This window comes from Felis catus, chromosome C2 (assembly GCF_018350175.1).
Source record: "Felis catus isolate Fca126 chromosome C2, F.catus_Fca126_mat1.0, whole genome shotgun sequence".
Taxonomy (NCBI): Eukaryota; Metazoa; Chordata; class Mammalia; order Carnivora; family Felidae; genus Felis; species Felis catus.
The window spans coordinates 6321830-6334207 of record NC_058376.1 but is presented as its reverse complement, the minus strand read 5'-3'; the positions used below and the strand labels follow the sequence as shown (position 1 = coordinate 6334207).

Genomic DNA, 12378 nt, shown 5'->3' with positions numbered 1-12378 from the left:
TCAGTCGGTTAAGTGTCTGACTCTTGATTTCCGCTCAGGTCATGATCTTGAACACCTAAAGCTCTCTTTATGGTCTGCTTTACATTTATGATAAATCAAGTGGAGATCTTTACACATAAACCCACCAACATTTCCTTTTGGGGTTGATACCCTTCTGTTGCCTGGATGAGGGGTAGAATCCTAGTCAACTAGTTCACTCTTCCTTGACCTGGCCGGAGTTTTAAAATAATCTGTGAGGATGCGGCACCTGGATGACTTGAGTTGGTTGGGCATCCGACTTCAGCTCAGGTGATGATCCCTCGGTTCACAGGTTCAGGCCCCGAGTCGGGCTCTGTGCGGACAGCTCGGAGCCTGCAGCCTGCCTCGGACTCTGTGTCTCCCTCTCTCTCTGCCCCTCCTCTACTCACCTCTGTCTCTCTCTTTCCCTCTCAAAAATAAACATTAAAACAAAACAAAACAAAATTATCTGTGGGGATTTCTTGAGACCTGGGTTAAAGACAGGCTTTTCCAGACAGTTTGCGTTTCTACTGCCCTCTGTAGGTAATCCAGTTTTCAGGCTTCCCGGGAGGTTGAGGGCAGACTGGCTACAGACTCTCAGAGTCTGAGACAATTTCTCCAGGTCCTGGAGGCTGGAGGCCCTGGATGTCCCAGCCTTCCGCCCCATGGGTGGGGCTCCTGGCAGGCCCCTGCTTGGGTGGACAGACTTTGTCCCACTGGGTTTTGTCCTGGAGACTCAGTTCTCCAGTTGTGGCAAATGCCTTAGGCGAGAGCTGACTTCAGAGCTCTGTTTACCTGCCTCTCTGGGCACCTGCTTTCACTTCGTGTTTACCGGCTGTGCGACCTAGTTGAAAACTGAACACATGTTCGTTAGAACTGGTACAACATTTTTAGCTTTCTTAATGAGCAGGAATGCTGGAGTTCCTTGTCTTCCAGACTACAGGAAGTGGCTCTCTTGTTTTTATTATAAAACCTTTTTTTCCTGTTGGTTATAGAGCATGTTCATTGTCGAAAATCATAGGAATAAATTTAAAAGTTGACCACAATTGGGGCACTGGGGTGATTCTGTTAAGTGTCCGACTTCGGCTCAGGTCATGATCTCATGGTTCGTGGGTTTGAGTCCCATGTTGGGCTCTGTGCTGACAGCTCAGAGCCTGGAGCCTGCTTCGGATTCTTTGTCTCTCTTTCTTTCTCTCTCTCTCTCTCTGCCCCTCCCCCACTTGTGCTCTGTTTCTCTCAAAAGAAAAAAAAAGTCAGCCACAATTTTATTTTTCAGAAATAAAAAGTTAGCATTTTATTACCTTATATAACCATTCCTATGCATAATTTAAAAAAATGTTTATTTGTTTTGAGAGCAAGAGAGAGAGGAGGGGCAGGGCAGAGAAAGGGAGAGACAGAAGAGCAGGCTCCAGACTCTGAGCTGTCAGCACAGAGCCCAATGTGGGGCTTGAAGTCATGAACTGTGAGACCATGACCTATGCTGAAGTCAAGAGTTGGACCCTTAACTGACTGGGCCACCCAGGTGCTCCTATGCATAATTTTTTAAAAAGTTGAGATGACCAGAAAGCAACAGTCCTGGATTATATTTTTATTAAGTAGTTCCCTACAGAAGCACTTTCGGATGGCTGTGATTTAATGTTTTGATTTATGCTTTTGTTATGGGTAGGCATAAGAAAAGACCCCTTGAAAACTTCTACATCTGCTACAAGGCAAGTAGATGTTATAACATGGAATATTACTCCGTACACCATTTTTAAGAATCCTTTTAGTAAATTTCCCAGAATTCAGGGCCAGGCATTTATGTCAATTGACCTGCATTTGCGAATCTCCCCTTACAAGCCTGGGAGAGGGCTCATTCTCCCTCTGCCTCCCGTTCTCCCCTTCCTACTCTGTTCCCCAGGGTAGTTTTCCTAACGGTCAAACGCATGGCAGTTACAATATTTATCTCATCTTTGGTTTTAAAAACAATGGTTTTCCACCATGGCTTTCACTCTCTTTTAAAAGTTTTGTTTTACTATTCTCAATTTTTTTAAGTGTTATCACACTCTAACCCAATACACCTCTTTGGAAATAGCACGGTCTCCGTTATCAAGAAGCGGCCCTTAAAAATCAATGCAGGTAAGTAAGCTACTTAGCACTGGGAGTCCAGCCCCCATCTTGTCCCCACAGGAGATGCTGTCAGTATCCTGAATCTGTTAGGACAGAGCGGCTGGCTGGAGTGGACAATGATTAGGCCCATATGCTCTTTCAGAACAAGATTAAAAGAATACAGGTCAAGGTGCGTGTATGCCACCAGTAGAAATAAAAAGAGTGAATCTCAGGTGTACATGAGGAAAGTCACCACAAAGGCCTGGTTAACCGAATAGGAGAGCACTCAAAAATAATTTTCATGAAACCAAGCTTGGTAATCACTGTGCCTTTTTCTTTTTTTTTTAAATAGAGTCTTCTGATCATATTGTTCCCTTTCACAGCTGCTTCCATGTTTTTTAGTTAAAACCGAGTGTGATTGCTGAGAACATTGTTATATATATGAGACGTGTGTGTTCTTGGTGACTAACTTGGTCTTATGAGCCATCGAGGTCCGTAGAATATGAAAGCCATGTAATCAGTTTTCCAAAAGATAATGGACATGTTTCATTTGTGGGGAAAAAAAGATACAATTTTATATTTGAAATGTTTTCATTGGCTAATCACAATGGATATTTATTTATTTATTTATTTATTTTTAAGTGTTTATTTGAAAGAAAGGGCAGGAACAGGGAAGCGGCAGAGGAAGGGAGACAGAGAATCCCAAGCAGGCTCTGCACTGTTAGCGAGATGCCTGACGCGGGGCATGAACCCACAAACCATGAGATCATGACCTGAGCCGAAATCAGGAGTCAGACGCTTAACCAACTGAGCCACCCAGGTGCCCCTGGATTTTTAGAATTAGATTATAATAAAACAAAACCTTACTTATCCAGTCAGTCTAAGTACTACAACACACACACACACACACACACACACACACACACACACACACGCTAACGTTGTAAGATGGAAGGCAAGTAAGAATGAGAATATCAAATCAGAATGTTAGGATAAGGCTTCTATTTAAATAATTATTTTCCTTTTCTCTTCGGTGGGCGAAGACGACTTGGAGTTTACCACAGTTACTTTAGAATCTCCAAAAGCATTGCTGGCCGAGGCCTGACCGGGAGGCGGATGGTGCGCCATGCCTTCTGCAGTCTCCTCGGCCCCCCTGGGGGCAGCCGTGCTGGTCGGGTCATGTTTAAAGGCACAGCCTGACCCGAACAGTTCCTCCATGAGACTGCTTTTCTTCTCACTGAAGGTGTCTTTTGCTTTGGGTCGGGAAGACTTGGCAAAAGAGGGTTCGTACCCGCTCACAGAACGTTCTGGTTTCGGTCCCTCCGCGAGCCCGTGGGCCTTGCCTGCGCCGGCCGGCCCCCCTGACGCGGGCAGGCCCAGGTGCAGGTTCTCGGTGGCTTCCGTGAACAAGTAATGCTTTCTCTGCCGGAAGGGTATTTTGACATTCGCAGCTGCGTTTTTCTTGGGCCCCTCACCCGCGTCACTGACTCGCAGACTTCTGAACTCTTCCTTCACTGCGTCGTCTTCCCGCGTGTCCTCCCTGTCAGGGTGAGTCTCTTGAATTCTCTTTGGTGGCACTTGTTCTTTGGGCACTAAAGTGGTTTTCTTCTCTTGATCTTCTTTTTTCTCCCTTTGTCTCTCAGGGTCCTCTGGAGGTGCTCGTACTTCCAAATGGTCCTCTTCCTTTGATAAATCTGTATGTGAAAAATAGTCTGTTTAGTGATCGTTATTATTTTAAATGTGTAGTTATTATTTTTGAGAGAGAGAGAGACAGAGTATGGGGGGGGGCGGTGCAGACAGGGAGACACAGAATCCGAAGCAGGCTCCAGGCTCTGAGCTGTCAGCACAGAGCCCGACACGGGGCTCGAACTCACGGACCGTGAGAATGTGACCTGAGCTGAAGTCGGACGTTCAACTGACTGAACCGCCCAGGTGCCCCGATACCTCACCCTTTCTCAGGGAGAGGTCCCCATTCTAAAATTCTTATATTTAGATGACTCTCACATAGAGTTCTGCAACTGAGATCTTTCTTTTAGTTTCTACACCACCAGGTTGACTTGCTTGTGAGACATACCCACCTGGAGACCCTGTGGGATCCTCAGAGTGGACAATTTCAAGATGGAACTCATCACCCCCATGCTGTGTGGGCTAACTATTCCCCACCTGCCCCCACGGAGCTTCCCTACATCCCCATAGAATGGCTCTTATGGATGCACCTGCATCCACCTCTCACGTGCTCTGGCTTCCTGCTGGGTTGGGCTCATGGGAGGCACTGGCAGGAGACTGAAGGGCAGGTGGAAAATGGAATCTTCCTGTAGGCCCCGGGCGGAGCCGAAACGGACTGAGCTCTTCCTGCCACCATACTCTCGTTTAGTGGTTCTGTCCAATTTTCTCCCTTTGCACCTTGAGGCTCAGGGTGATGGCTCCAGCTGTTCCCGGCCCCGGGGTGCCTCCCCATCCGCGGCTGGTCTCCCCTGGCCTATCCTGCGCCTCCAGAATCTTCTAACCCTCCTCCGTCCGTCCCACCACGTGTGCTTCCTGTCTCCCAAAGACGCTGACACATACCTCTCCCGTGTGTCCCTTCCCTTTACTGACTCCACGGATGGCATCAGCTCACGGTCAGAACCCCAAGCCAGAAGCCGGAGACATGCTTGTCTCTTTCCCTCACCCCACTGCCAGTAGACCCCCCAGTGCCATAACCTTTTCCTCATAGGTTGTCCTCATGGTCCCCTTTGGCTTAACAGAACCGTTCAAGTTGTGGGACTAAATGAATTTGCCACCGCGAGGTAGTCAGCCGCGTCACCTGCACTTTGGCAGAGACCCAAAGGCAGGCAGGGGAGTAGGAAAGCTTCGGCCGGAGAAAAGGAAGGGCTGCAGGCAGGCCCTGATGGGGGCGATAGGCCTGGAAGAGCCGCGGGCAGCTGGCAGTGGGGCCCCCTCAGCGATCGATTGATCAGGGGGTACGGATTCGCCTTTGTCCGGTTGCCGCCAAGGCGACAGAAGAACCAAAAACCAGGGAGGCGGCAGGTTATCCATCGAATCCTGGCCATTCTGGGCCAGCGGTTAGGGAAGCCCTCGCTTGGCCACCTGGGTCGTTCCTAGAGGTGCCGTGTGACGTCCAGCCGGCTGGCGTCCTGGGCTGCGGATTGTACCTGCCCGGCGGGAAAGGGTTTCCGGGGCCGGCCTGCTGCAGCCTGTGGGTCGGCTTCTATTTTTGTCTGCGGTCTGGCCATTTGCATCTTCAGTCTCTCGGGGTCATTGCCAGTTTTTACTAAACAGCGGCCCCAAAGCTGTTATGTTCCTGGTTATAAAGATAGTATATCCTCCTGGAGAACAGTTTAAGCCACCCAGGAAAGTATACGGTATAAAGAAGAGAGCAAAAACCTCACCCCGGGTTCTTCCAGCAAGCCGTAGGCACCGTTAACCTTTTCTTTTCTTTTTGTAAAAAAATTTTTAATGTTTATTTATTTTTGAGAGAGAGCAAGAGAGAGACAGAGCACGAGCGGGGAGGGGCAGAGAGACAGAGAGAGAGGGAGACACAGAATCCGAAGCAGGTTCAGGCTCTGAGCCATCAGCACAGAGCCCGATGTGGGGCTCGAACCCACAAACTGTGAGATCAGACCGACTGAGCCACCCGGGCACCCCTGTTTGGTGATGTTTAAATCCAGTCGGTTTCTATTTCAAGGTGGCACGTGTAGCACACTTACTGACATCTCCCGACAGGCACATGAAAGGGACAACGAGAGGTGAGAAACCAAACGCATCCAACATTAGAACACAGGGGAAGGTGCCGATAACGAGCCTGAAATGCTTGGCTTTCCTAGAACATACCGGGTAAATAGATTTATGAACCCAAATTATGAAAGAAGAAGTAACATTTGCTAAGAAATTATCAGCGGATGTTCATCATTACCAGCTGGGTGTGGTACCAGTTAAAACAACGAGAGCGTTTTTTTACCCATCCAAATGGGCAAGTGATTTCCAGGTTCGGTGAGAATACAGGGAAATTGGAACTTCCGGGTCCCCATTGGTGGGTGTGTCAATGGTACAGCGTTTTCTGGATGGCGACATGGTCAACAAGTTCGCTTCTAGGACCGAATGCGATAAACACACACCCAGGATGTGTACTGTGGCACGGTTTGGTAATGGCGAAGCGTCCCAGGTGTCTGTCGAGGGGTCACGGTTACAGAAACCATAGCACGTGCCGTCGAGAGGGTTCCAGGCGGTGGTTACAGAGAATGGGCTGCGTACACGTGAGCTGACGGGGAAGGACGTTCACAGTGTGTTGTTAATGAAAAAGCCACTTGAAGGTGAACTTCCCCGGTCCATCTCCGGGCACTCAGGAGGCCCTGCCCTCTGCCTCCCGAGGACGGGCTGCCCCACCACCTGATTACTGACCGGCCGCCCATTTGGGAGGGACAATAGGGACAGTGGCATGCATGCACAGAGTTGGAGGATTTTCTCGCATGAACACACAGAAAAAAAATTATTCATTTTAATCCAGGGAACTAGGAATTCTAGCAAGAGAAGTTGTTTTAAGAATTCGTGGTGAGGGAAGAAGCCAGCAGACTCTAGTTAATTCTAAATGACTGTTAGCTGTGCACTGTATACTTGATGCAGATGTGAACGAGTTGGGGGAGACTGCTCATTTTGTGCCTCTGCTGTTCCCAACCCTGGTCTGTCACCTTCCCTCCTGGCCGGGGTGGGAGGCTCCTCCCGGCTGCACGGCAGCCCACAGAGGCAGGTCTGGTCCCTCCTTGACTCGAATCCTGGCACGGCTCCCCATCGCCCCCCCCGGAGAGAAGGCCCGTGTGCCCAGCACGCTACAAAGCTGCACCACATCTGGCCTCCCCTCCCGTCTCTTCGGCTCCCCCCACCCCCACCCCATGACATCTGTCCTCCGGGCCATGGGGTCTTGGCCTGGAATGCTCTTCTCGGGGGTCCGCGTGGCTGGCCCCTTCCCCCCGCCCCACCGCAGCTGCCCTTCCCTAGCCTCCTCTGTTCCACTTGTCTTCCCACCCTCACTTCACGCCCTCGACCTACTGCACACCTTACCTGTTTTACCCAATGTCTGTCTGTCTGCGCTGGAGCGGACACATGTGCGGGCAGGGCGGTTTGTCTTCATCGCTGTACCCCCAGTGCCCAGGGCAGTACCCAGGGCACAGTATATGTTCAATGAACATCCATCAAATGAACGGATGAAGTTTCTAGCAGAATACGAATTACAAACGGACTAAAGGACAAGCGGAAAACTTAGACCAGTGACCCCAGGAGGAAGTGAAAATGGAGTTGTTGGCTTCTGCCCACTGCACCAGACACGGTGGCTTTACAGGTGAGTCGTGCCAAGCCTTTGTGTTATTGAAACGTGTTCTAGGGGCTCCTGGGTGGCTCAGTCAGTCAAGCATCCGACTTCAGCTCAGGTCATGATCTCACAGTTCGTGAACTTGAGCCTCGCGTCAGGCTCTGTGCTGACACCTCGGCCTGGAACCTGTTTTGGATTCTGTGTCTCCCTCTCTCTCTGCCCCTCTCCCAATCATGCTGTCTCTGTTTCTCTCTCTCTCTCAAATAAACATTTAAAAAAAAAAAAAAAAAAGGAAAAGAAACATTCTAAAGCCAGTCTGGCCCCACACCAAAGGTGTGGCCCCTCCAGAGCCTCTCCTAAAGCCCCCCACTCTGCCGAGGGGGAGCAGGTGACCCGGGGCCCTGGGGGACAGTTCTCTCACGGCGATTGTGCTCACACGGCTGTGAGGGACTCCGCATTCCCCTGCGGCAATAATGTGGCATGCACGCAGTGGGGCAGTGCCTTTAAAATTCTGGAGGGAGATCATCTCCAGCCTAGAAGTTTCTTTCTAGCCAGTTATTAATCAGGTACGAGGGCAGAATCACATCTCCAGGTGAAGGTAAACACATTTCCCCCACATGCACCCATTCCCAAGATGTGGCTCTCAGAGATGATGGCACTGGCCAAGGAGGAGGAGGACGCGGTTTAAGAACAAGACCTAGCAGAGGAGGGGGTGACAGGAGCCTGCAGGGGAAGGGAGGTCCCAGCACTATAGCTGCGCGCCAGAGGCAGAGGGCGACCAGCCCGGACGCAAAGAGGCTGAAGCATCGAGGGCTGGTGTCACCGGGATCCCTGCTCTGCAAAGCTCCCGGGCCCCCGATGTCCTTGGCCTGTCCTGCCCGTGGCTCAATGAAGGTGCTGCCCTCTCCATCGTGAGTGGCAGCCTGGGTCGGCTGGGGACTCTCATTCCACCCCCCAGGAGCTGGAGGTGAGTGTGCTGATCTTAGCACAGGGAATTCGGACTGGCCCTGTCCCGGAGTATAGACGCCACGGCTCCGGTGCTCCCCAGCCTCCCAGGGAGCTGCATGGCCTCCTCGGTGCTCCCGGAGGAGCATCCTGGGAGGCTGAAGCCAGTCTGTGCACCTCCTCCTGGAGTCTTCACGTCAAGTCTTTGTTAACGGGAGCGTTGCCCTCTACGCAGCGGGGTTTGGGTTTGCTACTCAGTTTGTCAGAATGGAACATACTGTTTAAAGATGTGTACGAGGACAGGACATGGGGAGGAACGGCAAGGGAGTGACCGGCAGCAAACTGAAGATGTTGGTTGTTTTCTGGTGGGTGGGGGGGCGGGGAAGTGCTTAGGAAGGGCCCACGCATGTTCTGGGCAACACTAACGTCCTAGCTCTTTTTAAATTAAAAAAAAAATTTTTTTTTTTTATTTTGGAGAGAGCGAGTAGGGGAGGGTGGCAGAAGGGGAGAGAGAGAAAGAATCTCACCAGGCTCCACGCTCAGCACGGACCCCGACGTGGGGCTCCATCCCACGACCCCAGGATCATGACCGTAGCTGAAATCAGGAGTTGGATGCTCGACCAACGGAGATGCCCAGGTGCCCCCAAATGACCTAGTTCTTAAGCAGGAGAATGGCCACATAGGTGTTCATTTCATAATAATTCTTTATGTTGTATGATTTTCCCCCCCTAATTTTTGGGAAGGTGCACGCAGGGGAGGGGCAGAGAGAGGGGGACAGAGGATCCTAAGCAGGCTTTGCACTGACAGGCTGACAGCAGCGAGCCCGATGTGGGCCTCGAACTCACAAACCGCAAGATCATGACCTGAGCTGAATGAAGTCAGATGCTCAACTGACAGCCACCCAGGCACCCCTGTATGTATGTGTTTTATGTGTACTTTCACACACACACACACGCACACACACACAGTAATTCACACTTTAAAAAGATCAGGTAAGAGTAAAGGACACTTTTAAAAGCAGTTAAAATTACCTTCGTATTTTTTCTTGGACTCCTCTTGGTTTGGTAGTTTGCTGATACAGGGAGGAACCGCACAGGTCATTCCGGTGGATTTTTCTTTATGACCAATGTTTCCAGTTGTCTTTTTACCCTATAATTTAGGAAAGCAGCAAAAAAAAAAAAAAAAAAAAAAAAAAATTTTGGGGGGGTACAGATAGTTTTCAATTGTATTTTATTCACTGAATACGAATACTTTCTGTGTAGAGTAAGAGACTGTTCATAGTCTATTTTTGTAAATAGACACTGCAAGAATTCAAATTTGTTGTACCTTAGTTGTCAAAGATGGAACATCTTCTGATTTTTGGGTTTCCTGGTGTTTCATGCTTGTAAACAAAAAACTTCTGTCTGCTTGTACGGATTTTGTTGAAGAAACTGCAGAACAGGTACATTATATGTAAGGAACATATTTTACATGTGGGTGCAATATTGAGTTTACAGAGAAAATAACACATTTGTTGTGTAAAACAAAGTATACCAGATATTACAATTTTTTTCTTCCAATATGTATTTAACATTTGCCAGTTTCCTTTCTTCCCTGTCATTTTGCCTGTTTTGTCTCGTTTTGGGGCCACCAAGGTTGCGCGAATCACAGTGTTAGGCTCCAGAGCGAGGAGGCTTTAGGCTAGGTCCACGTTGCTCTGGGAGGACACGCTGTCCCCGCCACAGACACACAGTCGTGAGGGAGTGAATCACAGGGACGTCCTGCGTCAGTGCTCTTGGTAACCAGCGGTTAGATCGTCCACCGCTAAATCTATACCTCACTTTCCTCAAAGTGTTATCCCATCTAAATGGCCCCATGGCTGGTACGATCATCTCTGCTGGCTGTTCTGGATTACACAGCAGAAGCAAACAAAGGAAGGCGAGAAAATGTCAAGGTTGTTGCCTTTATTTATGTATTTATTTAAAGCAGGCTCCACACCCAGGATGGAGCCCAGTGCAGGGCTTGAACTCATGACCTTGAGATGGCGACCTGAGCTGAGATCAAGAGTCAGGTGCTTAACCAGCGGAGCCACCCCGGTGCCCCTGAAATTACTGCCTTTAAAAGTGAGCACGTAGTGACTTTTTCTACCAAAACAGGGTGTTTCTATTGTACCTCTTCTGAGCCAAGCCTGATGCTGGCAGATCTGGGGGGTGGCAGTGGGGGGGGTGGGGGGAATAAGTACACCCCATCTTGAAGGAAAAGTACTACTCAGCAATGAAGAGGGACACACGGATGATGGCAGCAGCAGCATGGGTAAGTCTCCGAAGTATTAGGCTGGACACGAGAAGCCGACCGAATAGCACGTGCTGTGTGATCCCACCTGCGGGAAACTTGAGAACAGGTAAACGAAGCTGCTGTGACAAGGGAAATAAATCAGTGGTTGTCCCAGGGACAAGGACAGGGACTCGTGATGGCAGGGGGCGCGTGGGTGGCCTGAGCAGGGAGAGGTTCTGCACTGACTATGGTCAAAACCTGCTGAATTGCACACTTAAAATGGGTGCATTTTGGGGCATCTGGGAGGCTCAGTCAGTTGAATGTCTGACTCGGTTTCAGCTCAGGTCATGATTTCATGGTTCATGGGATTGAGCCCCACATGAGGCCCTGTGCTGGCAGTGCGGAGCCTGCTTGGGATTCTCTCTTTCTCTCTCTCTCTCCCCCCCCCCCCCCCCCCCGCTCTCTGCCCCTCCCCTGCTTGGTCTGTCTCTCTAAAATATATATATATATAAAATATAAAATATATATATATTTAATACATATAAATATATACAAATGTATAAATATAAAATATAGGGGCTCCTGGGTGGCGCAGTCGGTTAAGCGTCCGACTTCAGCCAGGTCACGATCTCGCGGTCCGTGAGTTCGAGCCCCGCTTTGGGCTCTGGGCTGATGGCTCAGAGCCTGGAGCCTGTTTCCGATTCTGTGACTCCCTCTCTCTCTGCCCCTCCCCCATTCATGCTCTGTCTCTCTCTGTCCCAAAAATAAATAAACATTGAAAAAAAAATTTTTTTAATAAATAAATATAAAATACAAAATAAATATATTAAAATAAATTATAAATTAATTTACATAAATACATATAAACATTAAAAATATATATTATATAATATATATTATAATTATATAATATATAATTATAATCATATAATATATATTATATATAAATATATAATTATATATACTACAATTATATAAAATATATATTATCTATATATATTTAAAAAAAACAAGCCACACACTAAGAGATGCGCTTGGAAAGTTCGCTGTCTGCCAGACATGCTCCTCCAGGCTGGAAGGTGGCCCTCACTCCGCCTGCAGAAAGGGCACGCGGACTGAGCAGAGGCTGGGAGGACCAGGGAGCACGTGCAGTCCCTCCTACCTGTTCCCCCATATCGCAGCTCCTTGTTCTTCTGGAATCACAAAATGTTTCAATGCCTAATAAACTGATGTTTTTAAAATACCCATTATTTCCGTGATACAAAGTAGGAACATAGGACTACATACTTACAAGTAGATTTTGAGCAAAAATAAAGCGTACCTGTCGGATAATCTTTGTCATGTAAATTTTTAAGTATCCGATTCGCATAGATGTTCCTGATTTCAAGCTCTCGGTCCTTCTCCTAAAGAGAACCACAATACCAATCTCTCTATAAATACTTGCTTTTAGCAGCCTGGATTTCTTCTATAAAACACGTTGAGCAAGCTCAGCATTCTTTGAATAAACTCTGTAGATACTGGCAGGAACAGAAATAGGCCATATCCTTCTAGATCATCCCTGACACCAAAAAGTACCTTTTAACAGAGCAACAAACCATTGTGACGGGGACAGTACTGCTGAGGGGTTTGCAAGCCAGCTGCCCTCACTGCAGGTTCTGTCCCCCCGGGTCTGCGCCGTGAAGTTTGCTGGCTTTTCTCGTGGTCCAGGACAGCCACTAGCCACGCTGTGGTCTAAACTAATTAAAATGAAATGCACCGTTCAGTCCCCCGTGGCACTGCCCATATTTCCAGTG

At 48.8% G+C, this 12378-nt stretch overlaps 1 protein-coding gene across 7 annotated transcripts in view; it reads right to left on the bottom strand.

Annotated features, from left to right (window-relative positions):
• Positions 1–3070: 3070 nt before the first annotated feature.
• Positions 3071–12378, bottom strand: part of LCA5L (lebercilin LCA5 like) — a 48023-nt gene continuing 38715 nt past the window's right edge. For 5 of the 7 annotated variants that reach the window (XM_019839369.3, XM_045036598.1, XM_023238723.2 and 2 more), the window contains 4 exons: positions 11907–11988; positions 9659–9762; positions 9364–9481; positions 3071–3779 (listed from right to left, as the gene is read on the bottom strand). In XM_019839369.3, the coding sequence (XP_019694928.3) occupies positions 3091–3779; positions 9364–9481; positions 9659–9762; positions 11907–11988 (993 nt within the window). In that variant the 3' untranslated portion in view covers positions 3071–3090. Of the gene's footprint in view, positions 3780–5629; positions 6344–9363; positions 9482–9658; positions 9763–11906; positions 11989–12378 lie in introns of those variants that run through there. The other 2 variants (XM_045036600.1, XR_006584782.1) reach the window with 2 other exon arrangements.